The 16,794-nt window shown below is 49.7% G+C and overlaps 7 protein-coding genes across 7 annotated transcripts, besides 4 other annotated features; 4 read left to right on the forward strand and 3 right to left on the reverse strand.

Annotated features, from left to right (window-relative positions):
* Window positions 1-126: 126 nt before the first annotated feature.
* On the forward strand, window positions 127-1,260 carry ACLA_028420 (MAGE domain-containing protein; the record flags this gene model as incomplete). Its single annotated transcript, XM_001269542.1, has 3 exons — window positions 127-153; window positions 216-570; window positions 638-1,260. The coding sequence occupies 3 exons, from the start codon at window positions 127-129 to the stop codon at window positions 1,258-1,260; spliced, it is 1,005 nt and encodes a 334-aa protein (XP_001269543.1).
* Window positions 1,261-1,756: 496 nt separating this feature from the next.
* Window positions 1,757-1,783: a microsatellite.
* Window positions 1,784-1,818: 35 nt separating this feature from the next.
* Window positions 1,819-2,492, reverse strand: ACLA_028430 (ankyrin repeat-containing protein ANK1; the record flags this gene model as incomplete). The annotated part of the gene is made up of 3 exons (XM_001269543.1): window positions 1,819-2,144; window positions 2,235-2,412; window positions 2,481-2,492. The coding sequence occupies 3 exons, from the start codon at window positions 2,490-2,492 to the stop codon at window positions 1,819-1,821; spliced, it is 516 nt and encodes a 171-aa protein (XP_001269544.1).
* A 682-nt stretch (window positions 2,493-3,174) lies between these two features.
* Window positions 3,175-3,807, forward strand: ACLA_028440 (DNA-directed RNA polymerase III core subunit RPC11; the record flags this gene model as incomplete). The annotated part of the gene is made up of 4 exons (XM_001269544.1): window positions 3,175-3,184; window positions 3,275-3,484; window positions 3,587-3,681; window positions 3,772-3,807. 4 exons carry the CDS (start codon window positions 3,175-3,177, stop codon window positions 3,805-3,807), a joined length of 351 nt encoding a protein of 116 aa, XP_001269545.1.
* Window positions 3,808-4,463: 656 nt separating this feature from the next.
* Window positions 4,464-4,492: a microsatellite.
* A 21-nt stretch (window positions 4,493-4,513) lies between these two features.
* Window positions 4,514-4,533: a microsatellite.
* Window positions 4,534-5,743: 1,210 nt separating this feature from the next.
* On the forward strand, window positions 5,744-7,316 carry ACLA_028450 (translation elongation factor EF-1 alpha; the record flags this gene model as incomplete). Its single annotated transcript, XM_001269545.1, has 4 exons — window positions 5,744-5,748; window positions 5,815-6,083; window positions 6,155-7,190; window positions 7,241-7,316. The coding sequence occupies 4 exons, from the start codon at window positions 5,744-5,746 to the stop codon at window positions 7,314-7,316; spliced, it is 1,386 nt and encodes a 461-aa protein (XP_001269546.1).
* A 4,019-nt stretch (window positions 7,317-11,335) lies between these two features.
* Window positions 11,336-11,622, reverse strand: ACLA_028460 (uncharacterized protein; the record flags this gene model as incomplete). Its single annotated transcript, XM_001269546.1, has 2 exons — window positions 11,336-11,497; window positions 11,563-11,622. 2 exons carry the CDS (start codon window positions 11,620-11,622, stop codon window positions 11,336-11,338), a joined length of 222 nt encoding a protein of 73 aa, XP_001269547.1.
* Window positions 11,623-12,878: 1,256 nt separating this feature from the next.
* Window positions 12,879-14,055, reverse strand: ACLA_028470 (putative L-serine dehydratase; the record flags this gene model as incomplete). The annotated part of the gene is made up of 3 exons (XM_001269547.1): window positions 12,879-13,755; window positions 13,887-13,940; window positions 13,991-14,055. The coding sequence occupies 3 exons, from the start codon at window positions 14,053-14,055 to the stop codon at window positions 12,879-12,881; spliced, it is 996 nt and encodes a 331-aa protein (XP_001269548.1).
* A 231-nt stretch (window positions 14,056-14,286) lies between these two features.
* Window positions 14,287-14,326: a microsatellite.
* Window positions 14,327-15,430: 1,104 nt separating this feature from the next.
* On the forward strand, window positions 15,431-16,747 carry ACLA_028480 (Rcat domain-containing protein; the record flags this gene model as incomplete). Its single annotated transcript, XM_001269548.1, has 2 exons — window positions 15,431-15,514; window positions 15,569-16,747. The coding sequence occupies 2 exons, from the start codon at window positions 15,431-15,433 to the stop codon at window positions 16,745-16,747; spliced, it is 1,263 nt and encodes a 420-aa protein (XP_001269549.1).
* Window positions 16,748-16,794: the final 47 nt, after the last annotated feature.

Raw genomic sequence — 16,794 nt, forward strand, 5'->3', positions numbered from 1 at the left:
ATTGCCTTTACCAGGCTATCTCATCTGCGTAACGCTGTAATATGACCTTTTGAACAAAGTCCGAATAATCCCTTTGATCAGATAGCTGAACTCTCAATCTCTGTTTTCTTCCTCCATACCGAGACCATGCCTCTGATCCGCAAACGCCGAGCGGTAGGTCGCCCATCACCCAACAATCAATCTGTTGCCTCTACTCATCTATTTTTTTTTTTTAGGAGCAACAGCCCGAATCTGCCGATGAAGACGACGTCTCGACCCCGATTAACTCGCGCCACCCCCGCCGACGCACATCGACCTCGGAAAGCGACGATGGCGACGCCTCGGACGAGGCGCGCGCCCCGAGTTCTCTCGACGTGATGGTCAAGAAGCTGGTGCGGCTGGCGCTCGCTCGCGAGCTGTCGCGGCAACCGGTCCGCCGCACCGACATCAGCAACAAAGTCCTGGGAGAACAAGGGTCGCGGCAGTTCAAGCTTGTCTTCGAGATGGCGCAGAAGTCGCTCCGCGAGACGTTTGGGATGCAGCTGAGCGAGTTACCGGGGAAGGAGAAGGTGACTATCCAGCAGCGGAGAGGTAAGGGTTGACCCTGGGGTTTTCTCCGGGTGGGACAAGCAGCAGCTAACAACACCCCCCCAACCAGCCGCTCAGCGGACAGATCGGCCATCGGCCAGCAACAGATCCTGGATCCTCACGACTACGCTTCCGCCCGCGTACCGCACACCGGAGATCCTCCCGCCGACCAAGGCCCCGCTCGAAGGCACCCTGACCGGATTATACTCCTTCATCATCGCTGTGATCACGTTGAACGGCGGCTCGTTGCCGGAGCAGAAGCTCGAGCGCTATCTCAAGCGGACCAACGCCGATACCTTTACTCCTATCGATCGAACAGACCGGTTTCTGCAGCGGCTCTGCAAGGAAGGATACTTGCTTCGGACGCGCGAGATGGACGGGGGCGAGGAAGTCGTTGAGTACTTGGTGGGCCCGAGAGGCAAGATTGAGGTGGGCGTGCAGGGCGTGGCTGGGCTGGTCCGCGAGGTCTACGGCCGCCAGGGCGTTGTGGAAGGAGATGACACAACGCCTGCGGAGGGTCAGCAAATGAGCGAGTTCGAGGCTCGGCTGGCGCGGAGTCTCGGTATTAAAAAGCTAGGGCGGACAGCAGAGGATGAGGATGTAGACGGGGACCGTTATGAGGAGGATGGGGAGGGATCGAGACGAAGGCGAAGGCGTGGTGGTGATTCGGATGATGAAGCTGACAGTGATTAGTGTGGATGGGCGAGCCCGGCTTTGTGTTGGTTTTTTGTGTGTATTTTCTGATTGTTTATATTCAATGGTGATACCCTTTTGAGTACAGTTTACTATGTTTACATTTCTTCCAGTCCCAATGCTTTACGTTGATGTGGGTGGACATGTTGGAATCTGGTGGTCATCCTTCCATTAACATATATATCTGGAGAGCTGTGTTATGGAATCCTGCTGTATTTAGCAGTTTACTTAACTACCAACTTTCACAGTATAAACAAAATTACCTTATCTGTATATCAAATTTAATCGAACTGCTAACGAATAAGACAAAGTAAGAATGTGTAAACGCCAGCTCAAACCAGATTAATCGCTTCAAAATACTCTGCACATTGCTACCTAGCATCCACACGAAACAACGCTCGACAGTATACAAGTACAGTAATCTATTGATCCAAAAGTGTAAAAGTGTAGGAAGCTGGATATGATCATAAAAGTCGTATACCCGAAATCCAAGAACAAAAAAGAGAAAAAAAAAAAAAAAAAAGGCCCCGAAACGAGCTCGCTCTCTTCTACAAAACCCTACTCGCTATCACTGGCACTATCATGCATCGACCCATTGTCACCACCGTCCCGCAGCCCCTCGGCTAGGATGTATTCCGCCTGCTGCAGCGTCGACTTGATCTCGGGGTTATTGTAGACCAGCTCGATGGGCTTCTGGTTATGCTTGTTGCGCACACGCGGGTCACAACCCGCCTCGCACATCATCTTGATCATCTCGAGGCCGCACTCGGGGTCCTTTTCGTTGGCGAAGCGCACGGCGGTGTGCAGCGGGGTATCTCTGTCCAGGCGGGTAAAGGGGTCGCATTCGAAGTACTGGATGTCGAAGAGGGCGTCCATCGTGTCGTCTGGGAAATTTTAAAAAGAAAGAATGGATATTAATTTTCTCCAACTCGTGAAATGGACTGTGCCGGAAGTGGGAGGCGGTTGGAACTTACAGCTTCCGTACATTGCGCAGATGTGCAGGGCGTGGTTTCCCAGCGCGTCGGTCACGCCATTGAAGAACTCGGCTACCTCCTCGTTTGACTTGTCGCTCATGCCCTCCAGTACCTGTTCGATCAGATGTGGCTGGTCGCGGCGGCAGGCCTCGACGACCAGCTCGCGGGGTGACGCGCCCTATAGGGAATTGGTCAGATTCACCTGTTCCCATCCGTGCCGCTGACAGCCGGGGTATGGGCACTCACGTCGTCCGCCATTTTCTGGTATGTTGGGGAGGAATAGTCGCTGCGGGATACGATTCTAGATCACGATGATCTCTTATTGCAATTGAGAAATGTCTCGAAGAATGTTGGTTGTCGTCGCGTGGTATTATGCGGGGTAGAATTGAACAATGTATCAGGATCTCCGAAGGATGCTTGTTATGGGACGCTCGGAACTAGGAACTATAAGCAAGTGAGTATGTACAGAACGGTGGAGAAAGAAGCAATATTCTGCATGTACACAAATCTAAAATATGAAGTTTTTGAACAAGAGAACGCCTACTTACAAGTATATGTTGACTCTGTTTGTCCTTCCTAGTACTGCTCTACTATGTACCTGCACAGTAAGCCCCCCCTTACTTATCTGTTGCCTGCAATCTGCTGCGGACAACGGCTCGGATTATCCATTGCGCCGCTCCGCTGCAACTGCCCCGCATCCAATCCGCGGTTGTCACTATCCGTTGCAGTATAGCCGCGCGGCAAAAACGTCGATTTTCCTCTCCGCCAGCAAGGATATACACCTCAGGCAGCTATCTGCACGTCAATTATCGAGAATTGCTTAAACCCTTGCTGCGGGATTGTGCAAGTGAAGCTTCAGCAAGGCGTTTTTCTCTCTCCCGCATCGTCTATCTGTACAGAGGATTCGGAAGGCCGATTCATCCCCCCGCAAGACTTCAAAATGCTGACATGTGAGTTTCTTTTGGCCCTCCGCTCACAAGCTGCTGGACGAGAGAGCTCCCATAACTGACTCGACCTTGTTTATTCTTCACCATCATCAGTCTGTCCTAATTGCGGCAATTCCTTGACCATCTCTCGCGGAGAGCCGACCCGCGACTACCCCCTGGGAGTCAACCGATTCGAGTGCCGCACTTGCCCCTACCAGCATATCCTGAAGAATGGCCGGCAGGAAAAGACTATCATGAAGCAGAAGGAGGTGGAGGATGTGCTTGGCGGCAAGGAAGAGTTTGCGAATGCCGATAGCATGGCCAGTAAGTGCTCACTGCGAGACGGGGAAGAGAAGATACATCCTAGTCCAAGTGTGTTGCAACGGAGAAGGGGCTAACATTGAATGCGTTCTTGCGTTGTCCCAGCTCAATGTCCCGCGGAGGACTGCAATGGCGATCGTGCATACTTCTTCCAGCTGCAGATTCGGAGTGCGGATGAACCTATGACTACATTCCTGAAGGTGGGTTATGGTTCATGCTTTTTGTTTTGCGTTCCCGCACAGCTGTGCTGGCACCTGCAGTATGCGCCCGTGCTAACTGATCTCTGATAGTGTACTACGTGTGGTGCCCGATGGAGAGAAAACTGATCGTCATCGCTACAGAGGGTGGGCAGGATTATGGCGGTGGAAGTACGGAGTATATCTTTTTGTCTCATCTGATTTTCGAATTTTTTTTTTCTGCGGAGCGGTTGTAAGTTGCTTGACTCATACATCGGTCAAGGAGAAGGTGAAAACGGCGCTATCCTGGTGGAGGCTTTATTCTATTTTTTTTTTGTTATTGCTTATTGCTGGGATGATGTGTTGTTCATATAGACTAAAGATACCCCTCAATAAACGTTGATTATCTACATGGAGGTTGTCTAGGCTCTCGACTGCATCGAGTATGGTCCGGAGTTAGAGTAGAGGTATTGTAGGAATTAGCCGCACCTTTTTTATCTTTCTTTCTTTTCTTTGGCGCTTTCAACATCAACAACTGCCAACTTTATAGTTAACCGCCTGCTCTGTAGCAGGCTAGGTAGCAGCCACAAGAGAACATCGAGTCTGGATTGGATAGAACCACAAACCCATGGTAGCTCTGGTGTCGGTCTACCAAATTTAGCTGATTCAGAATGAAAACCCAGTTGGGAGCCCGACCAGAAGAGTAGCCCGTCTAGTCCATTTGATGAGGGGTACAAACAAAATTTCTGATTATCTCTGACACCGGAGGCAACAACATCCAGCCTCTCAGCAGCCGAACGAAGGTGTGGCAAGTTGGCAAGTTGGCAGTTGGCAAGGTACAGGACTCCGTCAAAGTAAAAAAAAAAAAAAAAAAAACCATTTCCTGCGATGGAGCCGATTTGCATCATATGAAGCCTATCTTGGAACTAGTCTATCTAGTGAGATAGTGACGGAAATTTAGAGTGATCTGAGTTGCTGTGGGAGACGTGAGCTCCGGAATAATTTATTTTTACTTTTTACTTTTTTTTTTCTTTTTTCGTTTTTTTGCCATTAGTGGATACATTGGAGGTGGGCGCCACTCGACCGGGCCACTTGTACATGGAATAACGCAGGAGGTAGTTATGTAACCTAAGGCATGCCACTGTTATTATTACTGACAGTGAGCACTCAGCAGTTGTGTTGTTGCCCGCTAGCGGACAAAAAGAGGTAAGGAAGAACAACCACGAGCTGCTGCGGGGTTCGGATGCAAACATGCAAAACATGCCCCTCGGTGTCATAGCGGATGAGCTGTGACTACGAAGTACTAAAGTAAAGACTGATAGTATTGTTTTGGTGAACAACATAGTAGTAACTACATCAGAGATAGCTTGATAGAGAGTGTATCAAATGGAACCATCCCTGCGTTGATGCCCAGTTTTTTCAGTCCAAAAGTGGACTACAACTGGATGTACAGGGGGAGGGGTTACTACCTAGAGCCTAAGTGACTACTCCGTACGTTTGCTGTATAGAAAATTTTTTTCCCATTTCCCACCCAAGTAACAAGGAAACAAAGGGCAAAAAAAAAAAAAAATTGGACGAGATAGTGGAACCAGACTCGGGGTGCCGAAGGATATGAACCAAGGAAAAAAAAAGTGGCGTCCCATAGAATATCACTCCCAACAAGGCCTCCCAGCTTCCTAAGTGACCACAAGACGGCGAAACAGAGATGGACTGACTCCGCCGCCTGTGAAGATTTTTGCAGTCAGAGTGGGGCCTGTTACCCCTCCATGTCCAATGATAAGAGCGGCTCGCCAAGGGTTTGAGCCCGCCGCTTAGTCGCCTTCTCGCTTGCCCCTCCATATAAGGATTTCCCCTCCTCCCCCTCCCACAAATTTTTCTCTCTTCCCTCTCTCGTCCGCTTCAGTACGTATATCTTCCCCTCCCTTCCTTTTTTCCCTACCCTTTCCTCTTCTTCTCTTCTTCTTCCTTCAACTAACTCTTCCTTGCTCAAGTACCTCTACGCATTCCGCCGTAGTCCCTGAGCAATTTTCAAAGAACTTTTCTAGTATCTTACAAAGAACTACACAAGTTCAACCAAACCGTCACAATGGGGTGAGTGGAACAGTCTTCCCGTCCATCATATCGAGCTGGCTAACCGGTGCCTTCTATCTTTAACAGTAAGGAAGACAAGGCTCACATCAACATCGTCGTTATCGGCCACGTCGATTCCGGCAAGTCGACCACCACCGGTCACTTGATCTACAAGTGCGGTGGTATCGACCAGCGTACCATTGAGAAGTTCGAGAAGGAAGCCGCCGAACTCGGCAAGGGTTCCTTCAAGTACGCCTGGGTTCTTGACAAACTCAAGTCCGAGCGTGAGCGTGGTATCACCATCGACATTGCCCTCTGGAAGTTCCAGACTCCTAGATATGAGGTCACCGTCATTGGTAAGTCGCCGCCATATCATCGCTTTTTATATGTTGGCCTCAAAAAACAGTCCACTAACTGTCATCTGCAGATGCCCCCGGTCACCGTGACTTCATCAAGAACATGATCACTGGTACCTCCCAGGCCGATTGCGCGATCCTCATCATTGCCTCCGGTACTGGTGAGTTCGAGGCTGGTATCTCCAAGGATGGCCAGACCCGTGAGCACGCTCTGCTCGCTTTCACCCTCGGTGTTAAGCAGCTCATCGTTGCCCTCAACAAGATGGACACCTGCAAGTGGTCCGAGGATCGTTACAACGAAATCGTCAAGGAGACCTCCAACTTCATCAAGAAGGTCGGATACAACCCCAAGGCTGTTCCCTTCGTCCCCATCTCCGGCTTCAACGGTGACAACATGCTTGAGGTCTCCCCCAACTGCCCCTGGTACAAGGGATGGGAGAAGGAGACCAAGGCTGGCAAGTCCTCCGGCAAGACCCTCCTTGAGGCCATCGATGCCATCGAGACTCCTGTCCGTCCCTCCAACAAGCCCCTCCGTCTTCCCCTCCAGGATGTGTACAAGATCTCTGGTATCGGAACTGTTCCCGTCGGCCGTGTCGAGACCGGTATCATTTCCCCCGGTATGGTCGTCACCTTCGCCCCCGCCAACGTCACCACCGAAGTCAAGTCCGTTGAAATGCACCACCAGCAGCTCAAGGAGGGTGTCCCCGGTGACAACGTCGGCTTCAACGTCAAGAACGTTTCCGTCAAGGAAGTTCGCCGTGGTAACGTTTGCGGTGACTCCAAGAACGATCCCCCCATGGCCGCTGCCTCCTTCAACGCTCAGGTCATCGTCCTGAACCACCCCGGTCAGGTCGGCGCTGGCTATGCCCCCGTCCTTGATTGCCACACTGCCCACATTGCCTGCAAGTTCTCCGAGCTCCTCGAGAAGATTGACCGCCGTACCGGCAAGTCCACCGAGAACAACCCCAAGTTCATCAAGTCCGGTGATGCCGCCATCGTCAAGATGGTTCCCTCGAAGCCCATGTGTGTCGAGTCCTTCACCGACTACCCTCCTCTTGGTCGCTTCGCCGTCCGTGACATGAGACAGACAGTCGCAGTAGGAGTCATGTACGTACAATTTTTCCCCCATTTTAAATTCGAAGCTAACGATGTAACAGCAAGAGCGTCGAGAAGTCCGCGGGCGGTACCGGCAAGGTTACCAAGGCTGCCCAGAAGGCCGGTGGCAAGAAATAAGCGCATACTTCCAGATTTTGCTGAAATTTGCTGCGGTTTTGCCAGGATAGGCTCAAATGGATGTCATGCTATGACTTTAACGACAAAATTAGATTCAATCGATGACTTCGATAATATTACTTGAAACCGTAGTGTCTCTTCCCGTAATGTAGAAGTTGTGTTCCGTGAGCAAGTTCTGTATCATGTTACCGATCTCCTACATAATCAACCCCAGATACCTGTGTACCCATGCCCCTTAATACTGACAGTATCGTTACAGACTGAACATATCAACAGCTTGCGCTAACTGCCCGCTTACAGCCAACATCACGAACTTCGCGCAGGCGCCATCATGGCAACTGATGGCGATCACTACCATACGAGACAATGCGATCCTGGCACATCTGTTCCAGTGGCCCATGGCATTTCAGAAGCGGTCAGAATTTCCGTTCATTGATGTGCAAAGCTCTGTTGACACCAAAAGTGCGCGACAGCGCTCATGGAGCAACCGGGCTTATCTCGGGCCTGGACTCCAGCTTGCACTGGAACTATGCCAGCACGAAGTGGTCACGCCGTCTGATTCGGCTGTCCTGGACCCGTACAACGCTATTTGATCATGCTCAGCGAAGTTGAAGAATACTCAAACCTCGGACTCGACTTCGCTCGCATCAAGAGCCTTGACAGCTTCCAAGGTTGGGAGGCTGAGATGGTGGTTCTTCGTCTGTGAAATATTCCACTCAGCTCGAAAGATGCTTAGGCATCACTTTCTGACTGGTAGTGATACAGAGTAAGTATGACTGTTGATAAGTTATTTCTGTCTTCGAAACTTGGTTTTGTGAAGGACGGCCATCGACTTAATATCGTACTGAGCCATGATATGCACTTAAATTTTCTCGGGGGACTGATATTGCCTGGACTAGCACACCATCCTCAGCGGTCTCACCACTAGGAGTACTTAGAGAATGAGAGGCACTTCTTGCCCAGCTATCACAGCTTGGTAGCATGGTCTAGAATCGATCCAAGGCCATTTGATCGGATTCGTCTAAAAGTACTGCTTGGATGTAGTAGAACATTGCTTTACTTCCTGTCTGACTGCTTGTTACTTTAACCTATGCATTGTACCATTATCCTGCATCAGTTTTCCACCGACGTTTTACGACGAGCCCCTGAAGTTCAACTGTTAGTTTTGTTTCCCGGATTCTCATACTGGGCAGAGCCACTACTTTGGCATATATTAAACACCGTCATCGATGCACGCTGGGGGACAACCAGCTCTTTCTCCCCCAAAAATCCGCAGTGCGAGACTTCCCAGACCTGACCAACAAGGCGCGATCCTCCAGACCAGCACGCTTGCTGATATAACAGATGGGCAGTTGAATATTGCCCACGTCTTCCCAGTGAAGAACACCAATGTGTATGATAAGGAAATGAGACTTCCGTGCAAGTTTCCCCCTGGGAACACATATGAATCAGGCTGACCCATTGGCTCTACTGCCAGCAGGGACATCAAGATATCTCGCGTCCACCATAACTTGACTGCGACCCTCCGAGCTACATCTGCGAAATACCCCACCGAACATGGCGATATGGTTCTTGCGGCTTTTGACTCTACGCCTCCAGCCTGGTGATCATCTTTGGGTCGAATTCAACCCTGCAGAGCCGGATTCCGAACACAATTGGCGGTCCAGTAGTGATCTACTTGCACTTGTTAAGTCTACATTGGATGAAGTCGAGCAAATGCTTGTCACAGAAGAACTGTCCACTGTACAGATACAATTAATGAATTGAATGTATTCGCTCCATAGCAACGATAGAAGTGATCCCTATGTTTACATGTGGAATGCGATTCTCTTAGTGGAGGGTTGAATGCTCGCTACAAGCCGAAGAGACTGTAGCAATACTGCTGAATACTCGATAACTCCAGGGGATATTGATGTTCTGAAGCAAAGCTATGGAGAAGTGTCTCTGGTTTCCTACAGCGCAAGTTTCTCCTTGTCCAGAAAAGAACGCTCGTCCTTGCAGTCTCGAATTAGTTCTTCTCCTATCCAAGGCCTCATTGACCAGATGATATTCTCCCATCTTGTTTCCAACTTGTATGGCCAGCGAGCCAACTATCTCTACTATAGAAGGCAAATGGGGGACCATTCTAATTCTACTTAGTTTGAACGCTTCAAGGATCATCAACCATACATGGCAATATTCAAAAACAGGCGCACTGACTGTGTAGATGTGTTAGTACTGTCTCTATGCTTGTATAACATGAATGCTTATAGGCCACAAAGTAACGCTGATATCAAGAGCGGCATTTTTCAGGTAGTATCACAGTTAGCAACACATGAAGCGTACATCAACATATTTGAGTCTGAAATCTTTTGCTCTACTTACAGCGAGGACAACGGTATCAAGCTTCGTATGGGTCCTGTCTTCCGAACCCGCTCTAGTTCAGTGGTTGACCTACAGTTCACCGTGCGGTACACCGTACCTGGCGTCGAAGCACAGCAGGTTGAGACTATGCACGTGTACCTCCATGGCGCACGAGTCCAGCGTATTGAAGTCCATAAAGCCATACCCAACACTTCGCTCAAGGGCGATTGGAAGCCTACAGTTGCAGTCGACCCTGTGCTCATCCACACAGACAGTCCTGCCGCCATGGCGATGAAGCACGGCATGCTGGGGCGTGCTCGGGTCTTTTTTTAACGAGAGAGCGGCATTTCATACTGAAAAGGTCTTCAACACCCCCATTCCTTCGGGGATCTAACTGCCGCGGTGGAGGCACTCCGTGCTCACCTTCTCCATTCTCGGACTCTATATCTCTTCATGTTGGGAGCTGGTCTTTGCCTGAGTTCTTCGATGGTGCCATGTCTCGCCTGAATGACAAGCCTCACAACAATCCTCTCCGAGCATGGTATCCAGCGCATCCAAACATGATGTTCGTTAAGGCCGTTGAATACGCACTGGTATTGAGAACGTCCTCTCGTGAAGTCACGTTACCAAGTCGAGCTTCCCCTGGCCACCGAGTCAATCTCGCCTGAGCCGCTGTTTTGTACTTGATACTTAATGAATATCATGACGCTGTTCCAGATATGCAATCTCAGTCAAGTAAACGGAAAGTAGTTTTCTAATATTCCAGATGTAACAGAGTAAGTACATGGCCTATATAGTATCTATCGGAAAAGCAAAAGCGGACACTCTTGTATGCATCCGAGGAGAAGTCTCCTCCCAGTATCTTCTGGAGCCAAATTTCTTATTCCTGCTTGAAAGAATGCGAAGCTAACTATTCGTACAGCAAGAGCGTTGAGAAGTCTGCTGGCGTGGTCGTATGCAACATTGATTTTCCTGACGTGCGGCATCGAGGTGTCAATATAAGGACATAAGTATGGCATTTGTTACATTCAAAGTAAAAGTAAAATTGGTCATGTTATCTCTGGTTTGAGGGCCATATTGTTGCAAGTGTTAAGACAAATATTTCAGTGATCATAAATGTTGTTCCCACTGCTGCTCCTTCACAGGTCTGCGGATGAGTGGCTTGCATCCAGTACCCTGTAGATGCAATACTGGGCTGTGGGTGACCTCCAATGTAACAGAGCTATCAAGCAGACAGTTTCTAAGTACGGGAGACATGAGCGGTCCGGTACTGACAAAGGTCTTATATGATCGTCATCGCCTTCGAAGCGCAAATCCTAGTCATTAAACCAGAAGCACTGCTCTGCACGTGCTAGATGCATTTTTGCCTCCTGGAGTTTTGTGGTATTGGTATTGGCATCCTTCATCAGATCTTGGTATGCCTTTCTTGCCCTGGTGACTCGTTGCTGTAGCATTGCCTTCTGTTTATGGAGATTATCATTTTTGCGATCATTTTTGCGTTGTTGTGTACGTTGGTCATTCCTCTGCTTATTCTTAAGCGGGACTATGTGCTTTTCTCTTGATTTAATGCAGCTTTTTTGGCTCGGTATCCTCTCATCTGGGCAGCCCTATGTGCCCGGCGCCGTGCCTTTTCCTCCTCCACTTGGGAAGCCAGACGGTCTTTGATCACGTCTGCGTTATGTAGGCGATACTTGCGCCTGTAAATTTTTGGGCTTTTCTTTCTCAGTTGCAGAGCTTTTGCTCTTCAAGCTCGCGTTTCCCTTCAAGGAGCCTCTCAGCGAGACCACTTGGTGCTTGCATAGTTCCAGTGCAAGCTGGAGTCCAGGCCTGAGATAAGCCTGGTTACTCCATGAGTGTTGTCGCGCACTTTTGGTGTCAGAGCTTTGCACAGCAATGAACTGACAAACAGACGTGCCAGGACATAAGTGGCCAGCACTTGGGTGAGGCCGTTGCGGAAAGCCATTGAGACGAAGTTACCCAAAGAAGAAGAAGCTCCAACGACAGGAGGCAGAGGCTCCCCTTGCGACGGGCACCAGTCACACATTTGTCATGGTGACGAAGAAAACGAAGGGCGCGAGGATTGGAAAATTGAGAAAGTAGCCACAGAGTGGCACTACATCATCAATCTCATAATTCAGTCCTCTAGCCGGGGCACTGAGGATGTCCGTTGCTTGATCAATCGACACGACTTTCTAAGCCTCTGATCCTCTCCTCTGGGTCTATACCCTGTGGAGATAGACGTGCATTCTCCGAATGGTGTTCCCAGTTTTGTAACACTGTGAAGCGTAGGTCAAGGATCGAATTGAGCCTTGTGCAAGGAGCAACGCTTTTGCCAGCGAATGGCTTCCGCAAGCAAACGAATTCGGCTATGGAACTTGATATTGTCAGAATCTAGATTACCAGGGAAGGACTCTGCGCCATGCACCCACTTTTCATTCGGAAATGCCGTATTGCAACAACATGAAGAGTCGACAGACCCGACGTTCCCATATTCGGCCAACGGTAGCGAGATAAGAGAAGGGCTCAACCAGGAGATGGAAACATGTCATGAAGATGAGAACCAAAGGTGGTGTAAAGAAGGGAGGGTTGAGTGGATGGAAGAAGAGGAAGGAGTCTGGAGGAGGGTTGACCACCCTTTATACCTTTAGGGCACCACCCTTTGATCTACTCTATCCCTCTACTGCTATTCACCTAGAGAAGATAAATGACAAACAAGGGAAGGTTATGTTACTAGTGTGGAAGGCCATAGTCACTATGGCCCCTTCTATTTGATTCGTCTGCTTCACTTAGGGCTACCATTATCCATGTTGTATTCACTGCTTCCAAGTAGGTAGGCAACAGCCAGCAGCTCTAGACTCAGCTGAATGAATAGACTTACTCTGAGTTACTCTTTGACAGATGGATTCTAACACATTTCTGAGACACTGCCCCTTACCCGAGGTCGATCTGCTACGATCTGGGCCGTTAGGAGCCATGGCACCACCCTCGAGGCCCATTCTCTCGAGCCCAGTTTCTATGTATATTTTTATCCCAATTCAGCGGCCGATAGACTTAGCAGTAAGCTCAACTTGGATGAAGGAGCTGCAAAAGGACAATGAGCGTTCGTGAGTTTGGTCCATTATAGAGATATAGATATTCAAGTAGGGCCTTTGTGTCACCATCTATCAAATATGAATGAATGCCTTCCGAGCAGAAGGAGGCCGAAAAATGGGACGATCATCATTTCCAACCCTCCTGAAGTCGAAGACGATACTCTGCAATCATCTCGGCCGTGATGTTGCTTCCACCGCAGACGACGATGACCACCCTGCTCTCCGGGGTCAAATCCGGCATGATCTCCTTCAATCTTTGGCCGACGCCAACCTCAACGGAGATCCCGCAAGCCAATTCTACCTGAAACCGTAGATCATCAGCTAAGAGAACCACCCCTCGAGCAGCATCAGCGTCCGAGCCCACAACGCTGATAACGTCGATGCCGGCCGGCGGCGAACGTGCATTCTCGAACGTCTGATTAGCAACACAAACAGCCCCAAGCGAAGTGGCGAGCGATGTGATGCCAGTAAGGGACTGCAGGCTTCCACACCGGAGCGCATAGGCCAGCGAATCCGCCCCCTGTGTCTCGACGGCGAGAACCCGGACATTCTTTCGGAGTTCATCCACATTACTTGGCTGCGATTGCAGATACTCATCAAGACCTTCGACAATGCCGTTGAGCAGACTGCCACCTCCAACACTGCAAACAATTGCATCGGCGGGGAAATTGCACGCCGACGAAGCTTCTCTGGGAGGTAGCTGGGCTGTTATCTCGGATAACATCGTCGCTACACCCTTCCAGATTTGTGGATGGTCATAGGGACACACGTAGATGTTCTTTCGGCGAGAAGCTTCGGTTTCCTGGTTATCGATGAACTTCGACTGTAGATACGTGTCCGCGTCGAACCAGCTCGCCCCATGCTGTATCACGTCGGCGGCACCCGCAGCCCGCAGCTTGCTGATCATGAGCGGCTTCGTGCTGAGTGGCACGACCACAGTGCAGTGACAGCCCAAATCCCGGGCAGCGATGACAGCCGCCAGTCCCGCATTGCCACCCGAGGAACTGTAAAAGTGTAGGTCCTTGTCCCGATTTGCTGGGTCCAGAAAAGCCGAACGGATCAGATTTCCAATTCCTCTGGTAAAAGGTTAGCAATGTCCTGTAGTAATTTTCTCTTCTTGAAAGTTGTGCAGTACCTTGATTTAAAGGAGCCAGACGGCTGCAGGAGTTCTAGTTTCAGAAAGATTCTGCTACATGCAAATTAGTTTCCATGCAGGCAAAACCAAGGTAGCCATCCTACCATCCTGCTATCTTTGATAAGGCTGCAGACTCGATCAAAGGAGTTTCGATCCACGGCTTCTGCATTGTGGGCCGATGGCTCGTAGGGAGTATCGAGTATCTAAGAGTAGGACGTGAAGATGGGATTTGTAAATTGTGGATAAGAAGTGTCCGCGTTTATGAGGGGTGTCGGGACATTGAACTACGGCTACAATCTGCTTTTTAAGTCCATCGCTGAGACACGCCCTGCAGATGACATCCGATGGTGACTTGGGACAATCTTCGTGGTCTGATTCAACTAGAATTGTTTTCTAGTTGCTTCTCTTGCTTTTTCCTTCCTTTTCTTTTCTTTTCTTTTTTATAAAAATGGCTGTTATGGCCAACCCAGCATGAGTGGGAGTGAAAGCGTGAACCTCGAAGACAAATGGCGTGTGATTCCTGAAACAATACATCCTACTCACTTATCACGACATTCTTCAAGCGGTCTGTTCTGCTCCTAGCCATTAATCAACGGACAAAAAGACTACCTTACTCGGCATCGTCGAGCCACCGGCGGCTTTCCCATATGGGTGAAGCACTACATAGAGGAATGATCCAGCTCACACAGCTTGTAGGATGTGGTTAGGACTGTGGACGTGAACCCCTCTCGACCGGCTAGGATGGGGTATCAAAAGACTTCAAGGGTATCTTCGAGACGGTTGATGCATCGACGTTGCTTCTGTTTATCCCCATGGTCAGCGAAGAACCGGATAGCAGCAAAGGCATGGCACTTTTTTCTGAAGGCCAGATGGTAGACGATACAGAATATCTTTTGTTTCTTTCTCTCAAAGTTCCAGCTTCTTTTATGCTTGTCAGGTCAGGAATCAACTGGAGAGGGAGGATCCGAAACTGAGAACGAGCATCTATGGAGTTGCACTGAAGGAGGGTCAACAATAGAGTTATAGACAGTCAACATAAAAGCAATGCTAGTTTGTAAGTCTGTTGTCTTTGAGTTGGTTCAAGATGCTGACCAGAGATGAAGAAGACTCTCATCTTCTGTATGGATCTGTACAGATCAGTTCAAGAGGAAGTCACCACCACGACTGCGAATACAGAAATCATCCAAGCAACCCCTCATGAGCCCTTGATTAGTCGTCGTGATGCGCTTCACGGACTTCTTCTCTTTTTCTCTTTGTTTGTCTTTCACTCTTAACATCTTTCTTCTCCTCTTCACCGTCTCCTTCATGCATGCTCGTCTGGATATTTACTGTGTGACCCGGAGCAACAAGTGATACCTTCTATTCGAGGAGCAGCCAGGTACTGAATATTCATCCCATCCATCTCGAGAATTTCCCAGCTGTAGCAAACTCTGTATTTCTTGCAGACCCCACTAATATCTTTCTTCTTCTAGGGTCCCTTCTGGCCTCTCGACACCCAAAATTCGAAGCTAGACATGGATACTGCGGCCGGCACCGAGGACAAAATGTCCATGCTTAAGAGTTTCTGTTTAGCCCCACTGAATAATATAAGCTGCGCCTTTTGCTGTGAGGAGATCCAAGGCGAACCAGTAAGACCGTGCAAGTCCTGCATGTGCTACTGCTGTGGCAATTGTGTTCGACAGATCTTTCTCATGGCATGCCGGGATGAGTCGCAAATGCCTCCACGCTGTTGTGTTCCGATCCCGTTAGCTACCGCCCGCAAACATCTCTCTGAAGAAGAGGTCAATCTGTACAAGGATAAGTATGAGGAATGGAGCACACCCAACCAGGTCTATTGTCCCGTTCCCACCTGCTCTACCTTCCTTCCTGAGAGGATTTTCAACGCCGAGTTCAACCGTCTTAGGTCTTCCGCCACATTCAGAATGCATGTAGAAGACTTTGGGCCCGGGCCGTCTGTCCCAATGAGCCAGCTGGGTGCTGTATACCCCGTCCAATGCGCCAGGTGCGCCGCCCAGATATGCTCCTTGTGCAAGCAGCTCTATCATTACGGTGTCCACTGTCAGCCGCTGTCGGATATTGACCCCGAATTGGAAAAGACATTTGAGAACTTGGATATCAAAAGATGTCCCAAGTGCCGTGCTGCCGTTCGCAGAATGTATGGTTGCCGTCACATGCAGTGCCGCTGCGGTGCACAATGGTGCTGGTACTGTTGCCGTACCATGGAGCTCTGCAAGGCGGACATTTGCCCGAAAGGGCGTGAGACTGAGATTGATTTTTCTGACCGAGAGGAAGAGGTCACCGAAGAAGAGGACGATGACGATTTTTCTCTTGGTAGCAACCCCTCATGGCTGCCTAGTCCTATCTACGATGAGCTGTACCTAGGTTCGGAAGAAGAGTTATACGGGGGAGAGGGTCTGCTGCCCGATAACGACCTTGCATTTATTGGAGGCGATAGCCAGGCGCTTCAGGAGGCTCTTTTTGTCGAAGATGATGTTCCCGTGGACCTCGATTCTGGATCGCAATGGGAGGATGGGTCGGAAAACTTTGGAAACGAGCCCGATGGATCGCGGGTTGATCCATTTGACTGTCGTCACGAGTTTGCAGCCATATTGGCTAATGATGAGGTGGACGACCTCGAGTACGAGTGTGAAAGGTGCTGGCGCAGAATCTTTCCTCGGGAGACATTGATTCCAGCTTCTCTCTGGGCGGAGATCGAATCCCAGGATACCTCTCCGGTGGCTCAACTAGTTGCGTCTATGAATGTTGTCCAGCGCTCGGATGCACTGATGTATGTATGCAGGACATGCAATCTGATGCTTTGCCATCCGTGTCGTGCGCAATACCCCCATTTTGAATTTTGATGGCCTGGGGATTGGGACAAGCCTCGACTGCTTTGGTTGTTTTGCTA

The sequence above is a fragment of the Aspergillus clavatus genome, genomic scaffold, assembly GCF_000002715.2.
Source record: "Aspergillus clavatus NRRL 1 1099423829805 genomic scaffold, whole genome shotgun sequence".
In the NCBI taxonomy this organism is placed as follows: Eukaryota; Fungi; Ascomycota; class Eurotiomycetes; order Eurotiales; family Aspergillaceae; genus Aspergillus; species Aspergillus clavatus.